Below are 24,706 nucleotides of genomic sequence, written 5' to 3'. Positions count from 1 at the left end.
AACTGGTTGCAAACTGGCAGGTGCCAGTCTTCAGGATTCAAATCAGTTTGTAAGAAATTATTTATTCAGTGGATATTCTGAATTGAAGCTATCGATTTAGGACTACTATTGTAGGATCTTCTAACAGTACAGTTGCAGTAGAACTGTGTCAGACCTCCAGCACTAAAAGGCCTAGTTGGCATGGCCTATTTTGGCAAGATTCTGTAGTGCCGATAAAGAAATAAGTACAAGTAAGATGACAATCACCGCAATATGCATATCAGTATCAGAGAAGAGAATCATCCTTCGAAGAGAGTATCGAGGCATGTCTCTAATTGCAGTGATTAGTAGGAAAGAAAGATTATAAAGCTCGATTTTGTGTGGAGTTATTTTCACTAGAGAAGACTGCCAGAACAGTTGAAGAACATGTTATACCCCTATGAGGGACAGCTTAAGTGGGGTCAAAAACTGTACTGACATAGTTCTTTCCTGTGCTGCTTTTAGTGTTCATGTGGTTTCATGGTGAGGCAGGTCAGGGAGCTGACCTGACTGATAATTAATTTTTTTTCTTTCTTTCTTGCTTAGCTTGCAACCAAGTAAGTTCTCTGAACTGACTGAATGTGTTTCAGCATGAGTTCCAGAGGACAGACCAGAGGTGGGACTGCAGCAACCTGAGTTTAGATTGCCTAAAGATGTGGTTTCATGTTATTCTTAATCCTGTCTAGTTGTGGGTTGCTTCATACCCTTTTCTCTTCCAGTAAGGGTGGCTAATGACTATATTTCATGTTGACTGTGCCATCTGTTTGTGCTTTCAACCTGATATTTTTCAGAAACTTTCATTTTTCCTGTAAACTTGAAAACATTGTTTGGGTTTTGCTCTGGATTTGAACAGAAACTTCAGGACATCCCAGCAACTAGAAGTTCAAAGATTCTGGGTCTCTGCTAGCAGATGGAACAGCGCCACAGAAGATCTGTGACTACCAGGACTCTGTGGTGTATGCTGTTAAACTGTTAGAACGGTTCCTGGCATGGTTTTAGTACATTTTTGGTACGTGATCTCAAATGATTGCTTGTAGGTTTGGAGCATTCCCAGTAGGCAGTTTGAAGGCAGTCATCTGAGGGTAGGAGAGCTTAATATAGATGTAGGCCTTTCCATGTCGCTTGGTCCTCATGCAAGAGTGTAGTGTGGGGCACCTTTAATCAATTAGCTTTGATTTACTGGTTTCCTAGCTTAGGTGTAGCAAGTGTGGTTGTTTAAGAGATTTGAAGCTGGCGTTGCGGCTGGAGACCTGCAGAGTTGCTCTGTCATATGTATCCCATGGAGGTGGGTTAAAGCTATTGTATCTGTCAGTACACAATCCTAGTGGCTACCTTGTTACCTTGGCTTCCAAAATCAGGTTTCTTTTCTGTAACACCCAAGCATAAAGAATGGCAGTGAGTGGCTATTGCAAATCTTAGGCCTCAGTAGTCATCAATGGAATAATCTGCTAATATGTGCTGCCTGTAGAGGGGGAAAAAAAAACTCTCCAAAAAACACTTTATAGAACTAGATAGCCAGTAGAGCAGTAAGTGTCATTTCCAGTACAGATCATAAATTACTTTGTCTCTACATGTAAGGTGCAAAAAGTCATGACTGACACAATGTAAACATTTTTGTGTCCCTTTTAGTACATTTGGATTTGGAGTCCAACTGTAAGGTGTAACTGAGAGAGTACCTCTCTGTTCCTCTTTTGATGAAAGATCTAATATTTTTCAGTGATTAATTTCAGCATATTATAATTGTTTGAATTACTGCTGCTACATTGGAAAGCCTTGTAATAAGCCTTCAGTGTGGAAAATGAAGAGGCTGGACTGTGAAAGGAATAAATAGAGTTTCAGGAGCTTAATTTGAACTAGCGTTATTGTAAAAGCTATGTTCAGTAGTGGAAAAATTGGTTCCTGGTTTAATGTGCTGGCCCTTGTATCCATGTATTTTCAGACAAATCTCACCGTTTGTGGAAGTGAAAGACAGGTTACTTTGCTGAAAATGAAAATGTGAGTAGCTGGTGGTTGTCTCCCCCCCTCCCCCCCCCGCCCCAAATCCCTCTGATGTTTCTTAATTCTAAATGATTTCTAAATGATTTCCTTTCTCCAGTCTTTTATTTAGAAGTTTAAGAGGCTGAAGCATGAGAATTCATATGTTAATATTTTACAAATCAAAACTGAGATATATTTCTTAGCAGCTGTGTCAGTTGTTTAGTTTGTGTAAAGCTGAATATCTGTTTCATTAGCAATTATTCAAAGACTTGCATCTGTGTAGCTTTTCTATTCACATCAGAAACAATGGTATAGTAATTGTTTTAGAAAAAAAGACAATGTTGAAAATGCTTTATTTTTAGCTTTAATGACTGTTATCATACTAGTTCATCACTTGAACTTGAATGGAGCTTGAAGCCTAGGGTGAATCTTGCAGTTAGATCTTGCATACTGAGCTATTTTAGTTAATTGGTACCAGGCCACTTAGAATATTAGTTGACTTCCAGCAATTACTTGGGATGGAAGCATTTATATTTATCCTGCACATAAAGTAGAGAATGAATAAAAATATAAGATAACAAAATACCTGCTAAATTTGTGTCTGCTAACCTGTGCCAGTCATCAAACTTTCACTTAGGCCACTGATTTAGCCAGTTGGAATTGATGAATTCTTAAGTTTCTTTTTGTGTCTCTTGTGTAATCTTCTGGGTTCAGCTGTGGGCTAGTTAGGTCAGTATGGCTTTTGGCAGTCTGCTGTGATTCAAAAAACCTAGTGAATTAGTTTGTAGTCTAAATGGCAGTAGATTATTAAAAAGTAAATCCACTTTTTTCTTTTTTTTTTTTAAGCTCAAATGAAATTCCTCTCCTTTGGTCCTTGTTCTTACTCAAAAACTACAGTGTTACTTAAGAAATTTAAAATGTATAGCCTTATTTGCAGTTAGGGTGTTAGTTCTGTTTCAAAGACGGCTACCAGAACAGTAACATTGTTTGAAAAGTTGAGTTTGGCGTTTTGCTAGGTGCTTGAGTACTCTGTCCCTGCATTAATACTTCAGAATCAAATTCAGCATTAGTGCCACTGCTAGCATCTTGTCTAAAAGTTGCTTCTGTTGGCTATGGGGCTAGTTTATTCTCATTAATGGATGATATATCTACTTGTGGATTTCATCTATAGATCCTATAGCACCTTATAGGGGGAGCAAATAGCAACCTCATTTTAAAGATGGTGAAATTGGAGGGATAGAGTAGTGACTTGTGTGAGGTTTGGCAATAGGCTGTAGATAGATCTGAGGACAGAACAGATTTCCTGAATTTGTGAGCTGTCCAGTAGATCGTGTGTGCTGCTAGTGTGATCAGTGATGTTATGAACAGGATATGACTTACTGCTTCAGTTAAGATGTGAACTGATAGGATCCTTAATGTCAAACCAGAAGAAAAAGAGTTCAAAATAAATCTCTCACAAAATGGTTGGATATTAGACTCTACTGCAATAATTATAAATCAGTTTTGTAAAAAAATCAAAAGCAGCTTTTGGTGCTGGAATTATATGCAAAGCTTGTTCACCTTTGGAAGTAAGTTTGAATATTTGTATTTTCATATAGAGAGTTACATCACAGTAAGTCAAGGCTATTCTTTTTGCCATAAAACTGAACTGAATGAGGGTGAAGTCATAGCTTTTGGAGGCTACTTGGAGTAGCAGACCTCCTTATCAGACCTGTTTAATCTAGTTTTGCAGCAATTAGCAGCCTTCATGTCAAGTATTAAGAATTTAGCTCAGATGAGTCATATCCGTTTTCTGTTATGGGATGCAATAAGTGCAGTTACTTGTGGGGCTGGGCAGTCAGTGCTGTCTTAGTAACAGATGGTATGGTGGTGAAAGCAGTTGTAATTTTAGGCATGTAGTATTTTCTAGTGAAACTTAATATATTGATTTGCTAATTAACACTTGCTTCTCAGGAATTTTTGAGTATGAAAATCCAGGAGATTAAATCCTAAATTAATTTTTTGTGCGCATGCACATGTGCACTCACACATGCATTTAATTTTTTTTGGTAGTGCAACCAGAATAAAGTTTTGTCCTATTTTTACTTCAGTAAGAAGAGAAATAAATCTCCCCCTCTCCTCCCTTCTGATACCTCTCTACACCACTCTTAACCGCCCTCCTGTTTCATGTTTGTTAGAGGTATGTGACCTGTGTTCTGCTTGACCAAGGCAAGGAAACATATCTCAAATTCTGAAAATAATTTCAGCCTTGATCTATCTGAAGAGATATTCAGCTGAATAAAGGAAGATGTGGATGAATGTGTGTGTGTGTGTCTCTAAACTTAGAGAGATGTTCTGGTTCTAATAAACCTGTTGTGCTGCCAGTTCCAAACATCCAATGATGGTGCACTAGTGGCCTAAATTGGATCCAAGCTGGATCAAAATCACAGCTTGCAGGAAAAACTAGTATACTTTAGCTTAGTTTAAGTCTTCTAATTTATTTTAAATGTCATAAGCCTAGCATTATCACAGTTTCAGGTTTTTCAGTTTTTCTAGGTGAGGGCTACAATTTTTTTTTTTCTTGTGAAAGCCAAGAGTTTTGTAATTATTGTCCTCAGGAACTGATGAGAGATGGGGTTTACAAAACTACTGCCATTCCAAACTTTGTTGTAGTTAGCAATGCTTGTACTGTAATCTAACTTGTACTTCTGAAACTGTGTGCAAGGCTGCAACTTTGCTTCTTTCTGCTGGAGATAAGCTCTCTCCTTGTTAGCATACTAACAAGGTCCTTTAAAATTTAAAAGGATTTGAGGCTTTTGTGTCATAGGGCAAGATTACTTAAGTCCAAGTTGTGGAGAGCTTCGCTAAGTGGGACACTGATTCTGACTAGATCTTTTGTGAAGTGTTGCTACAGAGATAAGTAGTAGCATGTGCTACATTAGTGATAAATGTCAGTTTCCGTTGGAGGGGTTGGTTTCTTCAGAGTCCTTCTTAGATTTGAGATTTTATTTTGTGCATGAAGTAGTTTTTTAGGCAGTGTTCTTGGTGGAAGTCAAGTGAACTTTCAATGGAAGTTTGATTAGGTCTGTAACGTTTACTTTGCACTTTCCAGTTGCTGACTAAAGTAACTTTTTGTGTGGCTGAATGCTGCAGGTGGTACAAGGGATTCAGATTTTTCCATACTAAATGGCAAGAAAGATTGCATGCAGAAGCCACACTTGCACATCCAGATCCGTAAGGTCTGACCAAACCCTGAGGAGATTGTCCTACCTGCTTTCATGTCATATTTGTTTGCTGAAGCCGTAGTATTGGCGTTAAGTGGTAAAATCAGCTTACTATAGTTCTCTAGCTTGCCTTTGTTGTTGGAAGAAAGTGGAGGAGTGTTTCTCTCTCTCTCTCTCTCTCTCTCTCTCTCTCTCTCTCTCTCTCTCTCTCTCTCTCTCTCTCTAATCTGGTAATAAATAAGCTAGAAGAGGCATGGGAGCAGACTGCTAGATCTCTTTCAAAGATTTCTTTCAAATGGATCATAAATAGGCTTTTTAAAGTACAGGTGAGTAGAAAAATTAGAAATAGCTTTTGTATTTAAAATGAAACTTTTTGGAAATTAGCTAAGCCACAGAGTCATCCTGATTAAGTACTAAATACCTTAGAAACAGGATGTAATGATTTTCTTCTCAATTTTTGTTACCTTTTTGTATTGTCACAACACTCCCCCAGTACCTCAGTTGGTGAAACTGGAACAAAAGTAGCAGTGAGTGTCTAGGACATTGCACATAGACAATAAATCATAATACATGTTTTTTCTAGAGATGATGGATTTACTGTAAGAACCTGTAAGGAATGAATCAATTGATAAAGTAGTATTTTTATATGCTTGTTTTTGGAAATACTGGCCAGTGTGGTCACTAAACAGATTTTTTTAAAAGCAAATGAATGCAAAGACCCAGTGGGAAAAAATGCTGTAGGGCATGCTTATTTCCTTAACATTCAGAAAAGAGGTTAAGGCTGCTGTGAATACACTTCTGAAAACATCATGGAAGTAATCAAGACAAAATACGAGGAATTACTAGGAAAGGAGTGGAGGACAAACTAGAAAATGTCACTCCTGCTGTATGAATCTGTGATTTGTCATATGTTCATGTCGTTATTGTATGCACTTCTACTTATCTCATCTCAAAAACGAATTTGCAATTTGGTAAAATACATAGAGAAGGGAAACAAAGATTATCAGAGGCATTCATGGAATTGTTTTCATAGGGGTGGAAACTAAATAGATATGGGCTTGAGAAGGAAAATCAAGGGAAAAGTGATACAATTCAAAATCAGGAACTGGAAGGAAAGAATGAGTAAGGAATGATTTTTCATTGCTAATTTTTGGGCCTCCTAGGTCTTATTTGGAAGCAGATTTAAAACAAGCAGAAAGAAGTACTTTTTGATACAGGCACATAGTTGAATTGTACATCTCATTGGCATAAGATATGAAGGTGAAAAGTGTAGAGGATTGCATGAAAAGACTAAAACTTGTGCAGTATAGGTTTGCTGAGAGCTATTATGCATGATGGTCCCAGCACCGCTCAAATGACTCGAGGATCATTTAGACTGTTGAATTTCCATGAGGTTTAAGGATGTACCAGGTGGTCTACACTTGTTCTGTTTCTTTTGTTCTTTTTCCTAATAACTATTGGCGATGGTGGTAAAGCCTGGATATGGGGCTAGATGGACCTCTTGATCTGACTTAATGAGGCTATCCTTAAGACCAAACTGACATAGTTCACTGCAAGATGATGTTAAAGGGTAAATTCTCTAATTAATTTGCTAGACAAATAAAATTGCAAATAATGTATTCCAGAAGTAGATACAAATGTGAATGAGACTTGCCTGTTAAATGCCAGTTATTGGACAAGTGAGGGCAGATCATCAGCTAGTATAACCTGATTCACAGAAGCATACTGGTTTACCCTGGATCTGGCATCAGTCTGGTATCTGAAACAGCAGAAAGACTGTCTATAAATTTAGTGCCAGCTTGGCTTTGATACGCATTTTCTGAGCACTGTTGCACTGCCACCTGGCCTGCCTCTTTAGCTCAATGACAGCGGAGTTCCAGGGACTCTTCTGCTCTTCTCTGGCAGCAGCTCAGTTTTTCATTTGTGGGTCACCTTCACATTTAAGCCAGGGAACTTGGTGTTTGAGCTCATGTTTTTTGAAGCATGAAGGGAGTTTTGCAACCTGGAATCGAGACCTGTGGAGAAGAAGCTGGAAGAGGAGAACTAGCATTTGCTAATCTCTGTGTCCTGGAGGATCTCCCTAGAACATGCTGAGACCTCATAGGTACTTGAGACAAGCTAGGTTCCGTGAAATCAAGCTCATCTTGGGCGCTGGGTGACTAGGCTCCATAACAGTAGGGGTAAACCTAGGGATGCTTTGGCACATGCTCTTCACAGAATGTCCAATTTCTGTCAAATACATCTTTCTTTTTGAGGTAGAAGGGGTGCCTGTGGGTATGTTAAAGGTGGATAAAAGTAGTTTAAAAAAAATGAGCTGTTGATGTAGCCATTGTTGGCAAAGGATATACACTGATCATGGCTCTTTGGTGATAAATCTCTGGATATGGTGCTCTGGGCCAATTCTCAGTCAGTGTGAAGAGTTTTGTTTTTGAAGGGTTCTTACAGTAACCTAATTCCTCTACCCTTCAGAACTATCTTGCTGTTGACTTCAGTGGAAGGAAGTTTGGCTAATATTGAGTACTTCTGAAGACGTCCTCATTAGACCTTTCTAGGTACATCCTGTATCTCAGATACGTGAAGAAGGTTTTGCAGAATGCGTCTCTAGCAACTTCTTAGTTGTGTAAAAACACTGAAAGTGAATGAGAAACATCTAGAATGTGCTGGAATAAAAAGAATGTTTTCATAGGAGATTTTGTTTTACTGCTGTGTAATTTGTCTTTTGTGCTGAAATTAATCACACTGTGGTTGAGCATAGTCAGAGCAAATTTTCCATTTTGACTTTTCATTTCACAGGAATTTGAAAGAAGGTGTCTCTACCTGTTTTCATGCATCTGTTCCAGATAAGTGTTTTCTTGCAAAGAGTAAATGAGGTTTTGGGCTGATGAGGGTGTTTGTCTGCTTCTTTATTGTAAATACTAATTCCTATATTTCATGAAAGCTCCTCTGATTTTTATATATATATGACTATATATATATATAGTCAAACATACTAGATCAGACGTACATAAACTGTTTACAATATCTGCAATATAGATATGGTATAAAAACATTCCTGTTTTGTTTAAATAAAGAATAATTAAATTCTTATGCATTTTTATACATGGAGAAAATATGCAAAGTTAGCATCCTAATAGCATGAAGTCAGAAACAACAACACAGCACATTTTTGTTAAACGAGAATAGTGTGCTGTGCACTCTGCCTGCAAGTACAAAAAGGGCATTGCAAATCATAGAAGAATGTAGAGTCAGAAGTGGTTCCATGAAGTCACTAATCCACCTTGGGCTCCAGAGTTGGATCTGTTTTCTTCCTGAGAAATACAACCTGTTATTGAAAATTTCCAGTAACAGAGTCTTCAACCTTCCTAAATCCTGAGTGGACACAGTTTCCTTTTAAAGCTAAACTGTCTTTCCTCCAAATCTATCTTAATTCCCCTTTATTTTGGAAGCCAATGTATTCTAAGAAATATTAAAAAACAAAAAAACTGCAATTTTATTAAATGTTTTAACTTCAAAGACCTGTTTATTTAGACCTGTTTTTCTACCTTCAATGAACACAGGTAAAATTAATTGCTTGGCAGCAACTTCTTACACTGAAAAAGCATGTAAAGTGAGAAGTTAGCATATGACATATCTTGTAACTTTTTTTCTCCTGAGACTAAACAACTCCAGATTCTTCCATCATTCTTCCTTAATCATGTGTCTTTAAAACCCTTATCACTCTTGTTGTGTTCCTTTCTTCTGGATCTTTTGGATGTTCTTCTGGATATCTTCAGGTATGCCCCAGACTGTGCACATTTCTCCTGATGCCTCAGGAGTGCCAGGTGGAGGAGGGTAATGACCCGCTGTGTGTCTAAAATAAAACTCTCCCTCACACCGTGTATAACATGTTTTTTACTAGGAATCTATGCTGCTGGCTCATTCATTCAGTGACTGCTACCACTTACAAAATCTACTCCCACCCCCAGCCACTGCTGTACTCTCTAGACAGCAGTCCATTTGATTTCAGCATCCCTAAGCACAGGGAATAATAAATGCTCATATTTACTGAATTTTGTCGGTCATATTTCAGAGTAACTTATCAGACTGATTCTTGCACTCCTGTCCTTCAGGGTGCTTCCCAAATTGGGGCTGACAAATTTTAGCAGTATTCGTCTGCAAGTCACTAATGCAGACATCACTTCACACAGATCGTTGTGAGTGAGATGTCGCTTAACATGGCACTGCAGTTTGACAGTGAACCACTGGTAAATGATATTCTTACCCTATAAGGAAAAGAAGTGTGCTTTTGCCAGACTTGAAGTTTAAGTGTTCAAGAACAAACTGCAAAAAGTAAGAGTGCAGTAAAGTAGCAGTTTGAACTCCTGAGTCCTTAAGTTTAAGCAACACAGCATATTGCCAACTTAATAGCTACAATCAAACAATTTATGTGAGACTTCTCATGTCAGTCTTTTAACAGAACATGAATAGCAGAGCTACTGAGAATGTACTCCTTTTTGGATCAAACCTAATGAGTAAAGATCTGTGCACTTTTAAGCAGTGATGGTGTTTTCTGTTAGGTAACATGATATGTGAGACTCCTAAGCCCTTGGGAATTGAGTCTTCTCAGATTGGTGTCTTTCTATTCCTGGGAAAACATTGAACATTGCAATGAGTGTGTCACAATGTAGAGATTTTGGGGGGAAGGGTGGTAAGAACCAGAGAAGGTAGATGTATTCTGTACCTTCATTAAGTTTTGGGCTTGGGGCCTAAAATTTTCAGATGCCGTATTATAGATGAAAGATATTTTCTCCTTAGGATAGAAATATTTTCTGAAGTAAGTGAAGATATTTAACAAACATGTTTGTTTACATGTCTTAAAATACTTCAGCTTCCAAATTTTCAGAAGCCTGGGAAGATCCTTATTTTGTACTGACATTCCAACTGCTGTTCATCATATTCTTAAAATATTATGTGTTTATTTTTACATCTGTGCTCACTGCTAATGAATCTTCCATGTTAAAACTAGTTCTGCTATCATTGGATTGGGAAATGTTAACTCCCAGGACTTGAAAATAATGATACAAAAAAAGATTTTACATCTTTTTGATTAGAAACATCTCTTTTGAATTCTTTCTCAACAGGCTGTAAGCTTAACGGGCAGGGTTCTGGCCTTCTTCAGAAGAGTCCATGCTCTCTGCCTCAGTCTGGCTTAGCCTTTTAGTTTGACTTGGCTTCATCTTTGGTGCAGACCACATTTCCACTAGGACTTGCATAAAAATGAGTGAATTAGTTAACAAGAAATTGAAAGGAGTAGCTAAAAAGACTAAGAGTTTTTAGATAGCACAGAGGCAAATTAAGGATTTTTTTTTCCTTTATATCCTCCCAGAAAATACGTGCTACTTACTAAAAGAATTTTTAAAGTAACCCACAGAATGTGACCTTGTTAAAAGGATAAAAGGAATGGAATGATCCCTTTTGAAAGTAAAACTTATGTTCAGGCGGGGTAACAAGGAAAAAAATCATGAACTATAGAAAATTAAATGTAAGATGTAATAAGATGGCTCCCAAAAGATTTTGATAAATATTTACTGAAGACAGCTACAAATAAAAGCTTTCTCAAACGCTTCGGCAATAGAGAGCCTTCTAGGGATCCTGTGCCATCAAGTCATAAAAAGAGGATTTGAGAAAAATATATCTTTCCTGCTATGATCTTATGAAAGACTTTCTTTAAAGGGACAAGTCTGAAGAACTGCCTCACATTTAAATAGCAGGAGAAAAGGTTTTTAGAGCAAGCTGAGAAAACAAATAGTAACAAATCGTAGGAAGTGTATGATGATCACCTGAACGTTCTGAAGGAGCTCTGAGTGAAAAACGCCGAGCTGTTAATTATAATCTGTGACTTCTGACTTTAGTTGATGTTGGCACCATAGGAAGGGGAGATGATAATGCAGCACCGATAAGACAAACGGGCTGAGGATACAAATAAAGAATGCAATCCACAGACACATGGACAAAACCCTGCGGTAGGTAAGAGCTGACATGGCTGTTTATAAATGGAAATCAGGCTTCAAAATACTGAAGTCTTTCTTTCTGAGCATGCAGAGAAGGCTGATCCATTTAAAATAATATATTTGGATACCCAAAAAGTTTTTGACAAGATCCCTTGTCAGAGAATCTTTAAGAGACGAGCATAAGAATTAACGGAGATGAGATCTTCAAGAAACAAGTCAGCTGAAGGAGTGAGGCTCCCTGAAGAAGCCAAGTACATAACCATGATATAAACCAAAATAGCCATATTTTATTGGCATAAAAATTATAATACTTATTAGTGACCGAAAGTTTTGTCCATTTGAGGGCATACAAAACAGAAATGAAAAGAACTTATAATCAACTTTCCTCCTGCCCATTGCATCCTCAAGGTGGATCACTATTTCCTGGTATGGTTTAAACGAACTTGGCACCTTTAGATTTGTAGCAAACTCTCTATATTTACTTTGGACTGTGGGAAATTTTCTTTTAATCATCTCCGAGGCCTGGCTGTTTGCTCTTCATAGGATTCTTGCCTTCCTTCTTTGAGCTCTTCTCTTGGCACACCCGTGATCCTGCAAGTACTTTCTTCCTGAGTAGTCACAGTCACTTTTCCAGGGAGGGAAGAATCTCTCCTTCCTCTCTTCGGTCTTAAATTTAGGTCTTAGGTCTTAAAAAAATCACACACCTGCCATGCATCACATCTGTTTTTAAGATCTTGTCTAGGCTAAAGGAGCACTTCAGTCTACATCAAAAAAACCTGCAGTGATGCAGGCCCTCTGGACATAATTTCTAAAAGTAGAAGTACTGAGTTGCTGTAGCTTGCTTTGTTTTCCTTGACTCTTTCCCTGTTGTGTTTGTTGATTTGTTTGGACTCAGTATTTGGCCAGTTAGATGCAAATGTGCCTGGACTGTTTAAAACTAGTGAATATTTGGTACGGGATCTTGAAACTCACTAGCTGCACAGCAAGCAGCTCAGCTGAAGGCTTGAGCGTGTATTAATTAACTCTCTGAGCGCTGAGTGTTATCTAATACAAAAAATTGTGATAACACTTATTATTTAGTATTCTTGGGACTAGAAAGTCTTTCACTGGGATTGATACAGATGCAGTGAGCCTGAACATATTGAGGTTATTTTTAAATACATGGCTTTTTGTTTGCTTGTCATCTTTTATTCTTGCCTAATCCTGAGTTCCTCCTACGTGCATCAGGCAGAGGGATTTTTTTGTTTTTCAATTGTTGGGGGTTGTAATCATGTGATAATGTTGCAGTCCTTTGTTTTGGGCCAGTATAGATGGAATTTTTCAGTCTGTTTTCTTCTTTTCTGTTTTACTTTCTTCAGCAATAACCCTTTCTATACTGTTGTGCCTTCTTCAGATCATTGGGATAATCCGTTAGATTTTGCTGGGTAGCTGCTGTGTTAGTTCCTACACGCTCCCCTCTTCAGGGGAGCAAACCTCTTTAGGTTTGTCATCTCCTTTGTTCCCCCTCTCCCTGCCCCCATCATCTGTTCGTCTAACATTTGTATGATCTTTCTTTGTGTTACCAGCTAGTTGTCAGTTTTGGCTGTTTTATTTCAGTAAGTGGCCTCTGTTTTGCTTCCATCAACTCTGGATTGTAGAATCAAGAGGTGCTTTTTCCTTCACACTCATGCTGGCACAAAAAAAAAGAAGTGTATTGCAGTCAGCAAGGCCAGGATTTCACTTGAAGACTCTGATTTTAGAAGAAACTGTAATCATCTGGGGATTTTTCTCCTCCTTGTCTGGATGGTTCTGCTTTGTGAAGTCTTATGCTTGCTTTTATGAGAATCATCTGAGCCACTTAGCTGCAATAGCTGACAAATCAATTTGTACAGGTCTAAGAAGCACCTTGAGGCATTGCGGGAGAAACTGTTTGCAAGTTATTTAATGTGCCTGTGTGACAGCAGAGCAAATACCATATATCAGTTAAACATTTGGTAAAAACTATTGTTTGCCTCTGCTTCAGTAGCTGTTGTTTAAACAATAGTTAGTAGAAGGGCTGATGAAATTGCTGTCTGGACTTTGTAGCCAGTTCACATCAGAATTTTTCCTTTAATAATTGCTTTAAAGCTTCTTCTCCATACATCTTGTGGTTGGAGTCTCACTTGTTGCATCTCCTTATTGCCCATAAACTTCTTGAGGAAGGGACTACCTTCGTTTAAGATCAGCAACTGGTACAAGGTGGACCCTGATTCTGCCTAGGGCTTCTAGACATCAGAAGACAAACATCGTGCTTAGGAAAGTCTGCTTGGTTTATCAACTTAGGTCCTCTGCTTTCACAGGCAGCCACCACATAGAATCCTGTGTGGACATCTAGCAAGCTCTACCTTTAGACCAGTTAGGCTCCTTGCAGTTGTTGCTCCTATGGGGTAGGTGCTCCAGAGCATCGTGGTTTGAGGGTTATGAACATGCTTGTGATTTCTGGTTTAAATTTATTCAGAGATAACTTATATTTGCTCTTGTGCCAAATTGTCATCCTTTGCTTAAGTAGCTCTTCTTTCTCCATATTATTTATAGTAGCTTATGAAATGTTTATGCCATCATTCACTGTATCCATCAATAAATCAGCAGTTATCAATGTTTTTAAAAGTGGAAAGGTTTAACTGATTAGCTAGTTTGTTTTGTTATTGAGCAGATTCACGGGGATCTAAACTGAATCACACACTGTCTTTGTAAATGCAGGCATAAATACTTAAATTTAGATATCTGTAATGAGGTGAGGGGTTGGTATATTCTTTTTAAATCTTGTGCTGTATCATGCCCTGGGGAACTTTTCTTCCTGTGATGATGTTACATCTGGGGGTCCTGAACAAGTGGATGCTACATCCATGTCTGTATGAAGGGATAAAATTTCCTTATTGGCGGGAATGATACATGACTTTCAACTATAAGCAGAAGTAGGGAGTATTCAGTTGCATCTCTGCAGGTAGGTACTGTGCTCTCTGTTGCCTTCTGTGCATTAGATGTAGTGATTGTGTGGGTGGAAAGGGAGAACTGATCCAGCAGGCAACTGATCTTGCCCAGAAAAAAAGAAGAAAAATGCTGTCAGGTTGTCTTGCTCAGTTGACTCATTGGGTATCAACCACACTAGATCTGATAGAAACATGGGGGAGGGAGGGTCAGGACCACCCCTAGCAGTAATAGCTAATTGTTAAAAGAATTTATCTGAAGTGAAATCACACCTTTTGCTTATGAATGCTTGTCTAGGTGTAGAAATTCATTTTCAAATTCAAGAGAAGTTCAGTTCACTTTAGCTCTTCAAGAAGCATGGGGCTCAAAACCAGAGTCTGTAGGCAAGATGAACTTGTTGCATTTTTAGTAAGTGTCAGAGGCCCTAACCATTTCTTTCTATACTTTGTACTACACAGGGCACAGAATGAGACAGTCACCAGACTCCTGTGCTTGTGACCCATCTGCCAGGAATGTATGCTGAGAAGCTCCCCTTTGAGTAGACTGCAGGATTGGCTCAAATTTGTAATTCAGGGACGTAGGATCTCTGCTGCCATTTCTTAAAAATGAGACTACTTGACCCGGAACCACTGGAGGAGTTTAAAAACACCCCTTCCCAGAGCACTGATGTCATGGGTACTTTGCATACCCTGTCTTCTAGGGTTCATGATACCCTGGGGCAGTTGAAATAGGGACCCCAAACCATAACTCTTTACCCTAGTTAGTCAAGAAGTTGGAAGTCTTTGGTAGAAAATAACTAACACCTGTCCATTGCATGTCTCTTCTTAGTGCTCTTGAGAATACTTTGTCAATTGGTCAGAGATTCTTGCTTTTTCTCCAATATATGGAGTGTTTAGTCACCTATGCAGCCAGTACCCTCTTTTCCTTCCACGTGCCCAAGCCTGAGGCACCTTTGTAAAGTCCTTTTTCTGATTAGCCTCTGCCATTGGACTGGCTTGGCTGGACTGGTTTCCTGAGATGTCAGCCATTCCCTTGTGTTTAGGTGTTCTCACCCGACTGGCTCCCATCAATCGTTTCCAGTCTGGCAAATACATGAGACACCCTTGACAGGATATGGCTGATTCCAGGTGTCCTGACAACTCAGTGGTGCTGTGGTTTGATCAGCTGAACGAGAATTGCCAATCTGTGCTGAAGTGGTAGTGATTTCCAAAGCTTCTTCCATGAAGAAGTAGATGAGGTTGTCTTCCATTTGTCCATTCCTGAAATAACAAATGTAAATGTAAATAAATGAAATAATAAATAAATAACTCGATAGTAAATGTCACAGCTTGTTGAAACCATTGTTACAGTGCTGAATGGAGGGTTGCTACTGCAGCATGAAAAACACTTCCTGCTCAGATTTGCATTTAAATAAACTTTGTCCTAAGTCCTTTTTCTGCCTATATCTTTGTCAAAGGAGTTTCTTACTATGCCTTTTAACCCCAAGTGGGAGGGGAAAAAAAAATTCCTTACCCCCCCCCCCCCCCAAAAAAAAAACCCAACTAAATATTGGCCTGTTGAAGAAGTTGCTGCTGCTGGGTTTTGTGTTGCCTTAATTAATTATTGGACGGTGAATTTGAGGCAACAGTCATGCGTTTAGCACAAATAACTGGAAGATGGTGGCAAGCCTAAACATTCATTAATTTTATAACTGCACTGCTTGTACTCATTATTTTTCCTGGCAGCCTTGTAGTAAGCAGGTAGTATCTGAAAGTAGGATGTACATGTGTAATATCTCAGAGTATTTGTTTAAACATTCTTTTTTGTCCTGTTACATTTTAAACAGTGAGTGGGAGACGAACTTTGGCCTCTGCATTTCACTTATCGCTGTCTTGGTGACTAAAGGCACTGGTAATAGCCAAGAGCAAAGGCCTTTATATGCGGAAATGGGTATTTACCCTTCTTGATCTTGTTATCATATGATAATCTTAAGCTTTTACCATTTCTCAAGAAAGATTAATTAGTAGAGGTTGTATATGTTAAGTCCCTAGTCTTTGCACACATAGCTCAAAGAGAACTAAGTGGATTTACACTGCAGGTAAGAACTGTTTGGTCACATAGTTGTAACGTATGCCAAATTGTAATGTATGTCTTTGCAGAGACAAGTCTTGGAGCTTCCACTGCTTCTCAGGCAAGAAGGGTCAAGTAAAGTTCCTCTAATTCCGTCACACCAGTCTATTTTTGCAGGATAATAGGAGTCTGATTCCCTGTGTACTGGCATTTTGTTCTCTTCAATGTATGAGTCTATGTTTTGAACTATTGTTGGCATAGACATTAGTTAGCCTAATAACATAGAGTATGTCTGTTCTGTGGTTGTTGCTAAGTGTGCAGCGCAGCATGTGGTTATCCAAGCTAATCTGTAACTAGGCAGCTTTGTTGCAGACAGTTGAGTTACTGTCAGCAGTTAGGTAGAGCTCAGGGTGGTTTGTGAAATGGACCCCAAGAGCTTGCTGACCTGCAGTTGCTACAGTTACATTGCTTCTGCTATCTAGGCCAGAGCTAAGCTCATACGTATGTTAACATTACACTTCCATCACATCAGTGTAGACACACTAGTTGATTAAGGAAATGGTGGAGAAGGTTTTGACTAGGCTTATTTTATCCTTCATGAACTAGCAAGACATAAAAATTTACTGTAAGGTCTACTATAAGACTTTTTACCCATAGATCTCAAGATCACTAGCAAAGAAGAGCGTCATCCCCCTGTTTTCTTTAAATAGCTTATATCAGTGATATGTAACCAATTCCACTTTCATTATCTGGAGAAAGTGGAAATTTTATCTTAGGCACAAGACCCAAGTAAGGGATAAAACTTGTGTTGCTTTCCTGCAGCCTGTAGTCTAGCAGCGGGATTGCAGCAAGTGCGGTTCTTCCACTTCCTTGTTTTTTTGCTCCTGTTTTGCTCAGCCTGCTCAAATATCTATCCTGCTCATTAGTCTGCCAAAGTCTGAACAGACTTTCTTTGCTGCAGCACAGAGGATATGCAAGAGCATCTGGAGTGGACTATGAGTCCCTGGCCTTCAGAGTGCTTTATACCAGGGGCTTAAGTGTTGAGAGGGCTCTGCTCTGATTCCCTGCACTCAGTCAACTGTTCCTTTACTTGCCTTGAAAGTGAAACTGCAAATACTTTGATAAATGGGTTTGTCTTATTCCATTGTAACTATAGAGACAGGTCTGCCACCTTTATGGAAATGCTGTTTTGCCACTTGTGAAATAGCGTTTTCCAGTGGATGGAAAACACGTCTTTCATTGCAGCAGTCCATTAGAGAGATTAATTTTGTTTGGTGGAAATGAGAACCTGATAAATGGGATTCTGGTGTTTTATGTACTGATGGCCAAAATATTTTTTATGGTAAGCTAAATCCTGCCTCTTCTAAAGTGGTAAGAATTCTGATTTAGATTTGAGTCAGATTTGTCTTGAAAACTGTCAGTCTCCATCAGCTTTGGATCAGGCACTTTATAGGAGTCATTACTTTTGTCTTACAGGCAAAGGGTTGAGACAGAAAAGGTGGGTGGACTAGCTGAAGTTCTCCCAGGAGATAAGCTTCCATTTGCTGCTCTGTATTTGACTTCTGAACAGTCCAATGGTCCGTATGTCAGGACCCAATACATCCCTGAATCAGAGGAGTTTCCTTCCTGATGTTGTGAAAGAGGATATTCAGGAATGGGTCTGTCTGGGGAGCTGGTTTAGGGTGTAGTTTTCTATTGGATAGACACCTGGTCCCCAAAGTGCACACATTTTCTTGTGGCTTGTTGCACTTCCTAGTAAGAATTGGACTGTTACCCTTGGAGACTGATATTAACCACAGAAGACTAGCCTGGACTTCAGATATCTGCTATCTCTTTCATCTCTTTGACCATTGTCATGAACTTCATCTTTTTCTTTAAAAAAGAAAAGAAAAAAAAAAGCTTTACTAGAGTGAGAGGCAAAACTTCACAGAAGTTGGACCTATTCTAATAAACATACTGTTTTATCAAATGAGATTGTCTAGAAGTTCTTGATTCCACAGAAGTCTTCAAATACCAAGGAAAGAAATCTCCCTTAGTTACAGAAGAAGTAAGTATCAAGACAGAGTTTATACCAATATGTTAGTATAATTTTTCTTACAAATGTTTACTTATTCACATGGTCCTTCCCTCCTCTTTTTAAGTAGTCCAGGCCTCAAGGTTATGGGTGTGTGTTTTGTTTTGTTTTGCTATGATTTGAGGGATAGATCAAGACCCGAGAACCCTTTTTTGCAGTGTGGTCCAGAGTCAGATATGTGCTAATAATTGTGTTAAATGGATTTGGCCAGATGATCTCAGACAGTAATTTTTAAGGATTTTCTTCCTTCCCCATGGTCCTGGGAGCTTAACATTTTAACATAGGATTTCTCAAATATTTCTGTATTCTGATTTTGGTCACTCGCTATCACTTTATTTCTCTTTTGTAAGTATTTTATCTATTTTTGTCTTAGTTTACCCTCGCTAGAGTTTCAAAATTATCTTTCAGGATTTGAGAATTAAGTCATGGAAAATTGCTCAGCTTGCCTCCCTCTCAGTGTAACAGAAATGTACCATAGACTTAAAATTACTCAAGATTAGACTTTTATATGAATAATAGTAGTTAAAAATAGAAGTTGTATTATGGCAACTTCCTAAAGAAAATAAACAAACAAGCCATAATTTCACCCAAACAAAATATATTAGCAATATCATCACTCTTATTTGGCTTTTGCCATGTTTCACTTTCCTAAAATTAGTGAAGGTCAGCGTATGTATGATCTGAGCAATATGCTACCTTTTTTTTACTTCAGTAAAATGTGTTGGTGGAATCCACACTTCAAATGTTTATGTGAAATTGTACAGAGGAGATTCTTAGAAGACAAATTATGAAAAATTTTTAAATAGAATTTTATTTTTGATTTGTGAAAAAAATAGATTCCCTTTTTATACAGTGGTAATGGCCTTTCATTAGCCTTGTGTCTTAAAGAATGTAAATTTACATAGGCAAATATTGTCTGTCTTTGTGTCTCTGTGTCTCTGTCTTTCCTTCCAGCTTAATAATATCTAAGATTGTAGGTCAACTACAGGTGCATATGACCAAAGAGTAGATGCCTCAAAGATGCTACTTTTCAAGAAGTTTGAGAGGCACCCTAATTGCCTTCCAAGTTAAGAGTATGGACATAAAGCTCATCTTCTATTGAATATCTGTGTTATGGTTTGGATGATCTAAGGAAATAGACAGGATGGAAGTTGTGGTTAGAGGTAGAATCTCTCATATTAGATCAATTAGATCTGATTGATTCCAAGTAGAGAAACTTCAAGGTACATCAGCTTTTTGCTTGCAGAGCTTGTCTTGCTACCAGTCATCTTTGTCATAAAAGAATCCACAGGAAGAAGAAAGCAGGGAGAGATGTTTGGAATGCAAACAAAGTCTGGTTTCCCTGTTCACAGAACTACATTTCTTTGAAAAATTTTCCTCTCTGTCTCCTTGGGAGGAGAAGAAAGAAGTGATTTGGGTGAAGAGACAGAGGGGCGTTGGCAAGAGAGGTGGAGACGAGTCAGTTTTCTTGTGTTGTTCTTTTGCTCTGACAAGGCTGTTGCAGAAGAAAGATGCTACCTGATTTAATAGAGGCTGTAACTATTTCTGCTGACATTTTGTGATTGCCTCTTGTTTTACTTTGTTGTGAATTTGGGAAAGCGAAACACATGTTTGAAGAGAAATTACAGGAGGCTACGTTCCTCCTTCTATAAGCATTTGTGCATGCGCTTGATTTTATTCATAGACATGAAATCATTATGAGCAGAATTCTTGGTGCAGTGAAGATATTCACTCCCTTTTTCTTTCCTTCCTGCTATACCTTCTTCTTCTCCCCCTAGTCTATTTAAATCAAAATAGATCTGTTTGGTAATTTATACTGAAATTTTACTTTTGCCTTGCTTTCAATTTTACAGATACTTTCTTCCAAAGTTCTAATGCAGCATCTACACTGCATGTCATGCAGTCATGTAATCTCAATATGTTACATGAATTTTTAAGAACAACTTTTCCAGAGGATGAAAATACACATCGAATACAATCTTTTTTCCCCTAAGATCATTAATCATGTGTAGAATAACCAGATTTTTGTCATCTAAGGTGCAAAATGAACTTTTTGCCTTTTCTTCATTAGTGATATTTTACTTTTTTATTTATTTGGTTCTTTTACCTATGGAAATGAAGGTCTCAATCAAAGAAAAAAAGGGGGAGGAAGAAGGAAAGGAAGAAGGAAAAAAAAAAGCCAAACCACATCCTGCTGACTATACTCAAAATTCAGATGTGATAACTAAAATGGGGAAATCCCTTTAGATCTCTATTTCCTACTTAAAATCTAGTCTTCTTATCAAAGCAAAATAAGTGAAAAGAAATGGCTTAGAGGTATTTGGCTTTCCCACATGTGTGGCATTGACAATTTTTCACTTCCTTCTGCAGATATTGCTGTGGTGGAGATGAGTGATGCGTTCCGCCAGCCTTCCCTGTTCTACCACCTGGGAGTCAGAGAGAGCTTCAGTATGGCTAACAACATTATCCTCTACTGTGATACAAATGCTGAGTCTCTGCAGTCACTGAAGGTAGCTCTGAATAGAAAAAGGAGGTGGGGGAGAAGCCCTGGTTGTCTAACTCTTGAAATAGGTTCTCTGTTTCCATGGGTAATACGGAGGCCATGTGTGGTTCACAGAAGAACGACAAAAATGTTCTGAGGCCTGTTCATGATGAAATGCTGGAAAACTCAGGTTAGTTTTCCCAAGAGAAGATTTAGATGACTGTATCATAGCTAGTTAAATATCTAGATATTAAATACCTCTTTAGGGAAAACAGAAGTTTGACAAATTTCAGATGAGAAATTAAATACAGGTTTTTGACATTCAAAGGAATTACCAGGCTGGTGTGTGATAAGGTAAACTGTCATGAAGAACAATCAGGTGAGAATGGGTGTAGTGTGTAGGTGTAGCAGAATAATTCTGGTGCTTTAGCTCCCGCATCAAGTAACAGTTTTCTGACCAAGCCTGATGAGGCCTCCACATGGTCTCTGGTAACCTGAGTTAGAAGGGACAGCTACTTACCTCAAGTGTCCTCAGTATTGCTGTGCTGGGAATTGCCAACACTGTAGCAGAGGTGGTAGGAACAAACTTCTGCCTTTTTGTCAGTAACACAGTTCACAGTATAGTGGGCTGGCTTAAGTCAAGATAATGGTTTAAGATGAACTATGGAGCTGTGAATTGTGGCAGCTAAGGAGCTGATACTTGCTTCCTCCTGCTAATTCTGCTAAGTGCAGGGATTGGGGAGGGTGGGCAACTTGGATGGCAATCTTTTAAATTACTTCCCCTGCCCCAGAACCATTAGCTCTGATATGCAGGTGCTTTAAGTTACTGCAGTTCAGTTCTAGGTGTTGCTAAAGAGAAGCATCTCAATACTTGGCTTGGTGAGTCAGGCTACAGTCTGGGCATTGCTGCCTTCTCATCATCTCAATACTTGGCTTGGTGAGTCAGGCTACAGTCTGGGCATTGCTGCCTTCTCATGAAGACTTTGCTTCCTTCCACTGCTTCTGGCTAGTGCATGATATTTAATTTTTGATTCTCTCAAATTGTATGCAGCTTGGCCCTCATTTGGGAGAGAAATACCTTGAATAACTCAGTTTCTTTCCCCTGCATCCACCTCCAAATAATTTTGGCTAACTGGACTGGTAGCAATCCAGTTATTTTCTTTCTTTTTGCAACATAAAGAGTATACAGATAAAAGCCCTAAAAATGAAACTACTCATCACAAAAGACCTATATGTGGATTGAATTCAATTATGCAAGTACAGTGGTCTACAGTAGAAGCAGAGTAGAATTTCATTGTACTGCATAAGGAGCTAAATACCGAACTCCCAGTGAAAGTCACTTGGAGTAGGGCACCAAGCTTCCTTGGGCACCTGGGTAAACTTATTACTAGTTTGGGAGCTGGACTTTGCAAACTGGTCACGTGCTGGGTTCCTGGTGAAGTCAATGGAATTCAAATCCTGCACAATGACACTTGCATCTCCCAGTTGCTACTGATACAGTGTCCACTGAAAGGCTGCCTTCTCTTTCCTTCAGCTTTAAATTGAGCCAATGTTTCTGCTTTTGACTGTAGGCAGTTAAGTCTCTTCAGAGAGCAGGGCTCCTTCCCTAGTTACATAGTAACTGACCGTGGTGTGGGCATGCTTGTGCATCTTTGAGGCAGAGTGTGTGTTCCTCTGTTTGTTCCAGCCAGCAGTTAGACTAGAATTGATGCGGGAGCATGCAATATAATTGTGTTTTCTCGGAGTGATTTTTTTTCTTGCTGTTAAACTTTTGTGTGTGTATAGTTTTGATCTTGTGTATAAGAATGGTGGTGAATTCAAAACTGAAAATGGTTATGGAAATGTAAGAAGTACAAAATTCCAACACATGATTTAACTAAGGTGCAAAGAAATATAGATAAACGTTCATGTATATGTGTACATATATACGTATGTACACATACTAATGGCCTTTATTTTGAATGTTGGCAACAATCCTGTGTGAAACACGTCACCTCATTCAGGGGGAAGAGCTGTTGCAAAGAAGCCTGACATGTGTAATGTGGAAAGCATGAGGTGCCTCGATTTGACACTGTCTCCATTTTTAATGTTGTGAGGAAAGCAAAGCAGCTCAGTGGTCCCTGTGGCAGAGATGTGAAGTAGCTGCCTGATAAATCCAGTGGGGTTATCAGCCACTGATAGCTGAAGTTGCTCACAAAATTCCTGGAAGTGAGATCAGCATCCACGAGTGGCTTGCCCTCAGGCAGCTTCTTGGGCTGTACAGTCCAGACTGCTGTGCAAGAACCGTCTCTTTCCATCTGTGTGGGCTTTGAATTCTTATTCTCTGAAATTTTACACATAACCAGTGAGGATTTATTCTTTGCCACAGACTTATTAAAGCAACATGAATTTCAACCTATTTGAGAAGCTAATGCATTGCTGGCTTTCAGTGCAAATCGATTTAAAACTACTTGAAATCTCGCTTTTATTATCTTTACAATCTCTTCTGCTGGCAGCATAATGGTCCTTATTATATTTAACTTCTAAAATATGAATACATATGTATTAATATTCAACTTTTGGACAGCATCTCTCTAGGAAAAAATTTACATAGGGTGTGTTTGTATGTGTGTGTGTGTATGTATGTATGCACTCTGTTCCATAGTTTTTTGGTGTCTTTTGAGACAATGCTTTATTTATATTGATTTGGCAGGCTTAGAAAACATCTTTTACCAACCAGCCTTCTCCTGTCATGTGTTCTGTAAATGTTAATATTGTCAAGTCGTACAGATCAGATATCTTTCCTAGCAGTTATTCAGTGTTATCAACACTTTCTTTCTTTCTTTTTTTCCCCCAGGAAATTATTTGCCAGAAAAATAATGTAAGTATGATTTCTGGGTGTCAGCTGAATACAAGGCATTCCAACCTTCTGCTCCATTTTATGTTGTTTATCTGGTTATGTTTTCTGCTTGAATCATTTAACATTTTCCTACTGTATTTTAGAGTTAGATGCAGAATTCTCGAACTCCTAGCAGAAAACCTGTGTATATCACTTTGTTGCTAGGTACCAGGCTCACTTCTTACCTTGCTTTCATCTCTCAGTAGTATTTTCCTTCCTGCCTTTACTTGTCCATCATATTTTTTTCACACACTATTTTAATCTGTTATTTTGGGTATTTTTTGTGTTGTCTTTTTCCATATAGCGTTCCTTTAAAAAGCAACAACAACAACAAAAACCCTGTTCTATATTGAGCAAGGAGTTATCCGAAATTGGTGCTTGTTTTAGAAACCCATGGCTACATCTGTGGAAAGATATATATGTTTATATAAAGAGACTCTGTGTGTTTGTATTGTGTGTGTGTATGTGTGTGTGTGTGTGTGTGTGTGTGATTCCTTTCCTCCCCAAGCTGAGGCCTGGTGCCTGTTAGTCCTGTTGTGTGCTGATCCTGGTATTCTGCCTGTGATTGCCAGTCATTAAACTGTAGATTATTGCACCTTAGCATTCTGGTTTCTGAGGCTGGCCTTGCAAATCCCCCTTCCCTCTTTTGCTCTTAGGTTTGCGGGAGGCAGACCTTTGACTGTGAGAAGGCCAGTTTCTCTGTGTGGCTTCTTCTGTAGCAGCTGGGCCAGTCACGTCATAGAGTATGTGTGGCATGCTGTGTTATTCTTGACTTCACTTGGGGAACCTGTAGCCATTATATGTTAGGACAGAATTTCTGTAGCTGTTACTCAGTGATGTGCAGATACCCTGAGGTGCTGTGTGCATGAGGTAGAGGCCCATATATTTGAACAAACTTTTCTAAGGGGCACATGTAATGTTTAATATTAGAAATTGGTCCAATTTTATTTCCAGCAGCATCAAAACTGCCATAGTAACTGCAATATTCCTGGTTTTTTACTTTCCTTTATTTAGCACTGCAATTCACGGATTAACCACTGACTTCTGCAAATATGAAAAGACTTCTCTGAGAAGGATGTGGTTGTGTAC

General features: G+C 38.7%; 1 protein-coding gene across 3 annotated transcripts in view; it reads left to right on the top strand.

Annotated features, from left to right (window-relative positions):
- MAP3K5 (mitogen-activated protein kinase kinase kinase 5) overlaps positions 1-24,706 on the top strand; it is a 104,781-nt gene that overhangs the window by 12,353 nt on the left and 67,722 nt on the right. For 2 of the 3 annotated variants that reach the window (XM_026121280.2, XM_026121287.2), the window contains exons 2-3: positions 20,628-20,767; positions 23,576-23,599. In XM_026121280.2, coding sequence (XP_025977065.1) covers positions 20,628-20,767; positions 23,576-23,599 — 164 coding nt within the window. The remainder of the gene's footprint in view (positions 1-20,627; positions 20,768-23,575; positions 23,600-24,706) is intronic. The other variant, XM_026121295.2, reaches the window with a different exon arrangement.

The sequence above is a fragment of the Dromaius novaehollandiae genome, chromosome 3, assembly GCF_036370855.1.
Source record: "Dromaius novaehollandiae isolate bDroNov1 chromosome 3, bDroNov1.hap1, whole genome shotgun sequence".
In the NCBI taxonomy this organism is placed as follows: domain Eukaryota; kingdom Metazoa; phylum Chordata; class Aves; order Casuariiformes; family Dromaiidae; genus Dromaius; species Dromaius novaehollandiae.
This window is presented reverse-complemented; position numbering and strand designations above follow the sequence as displayed.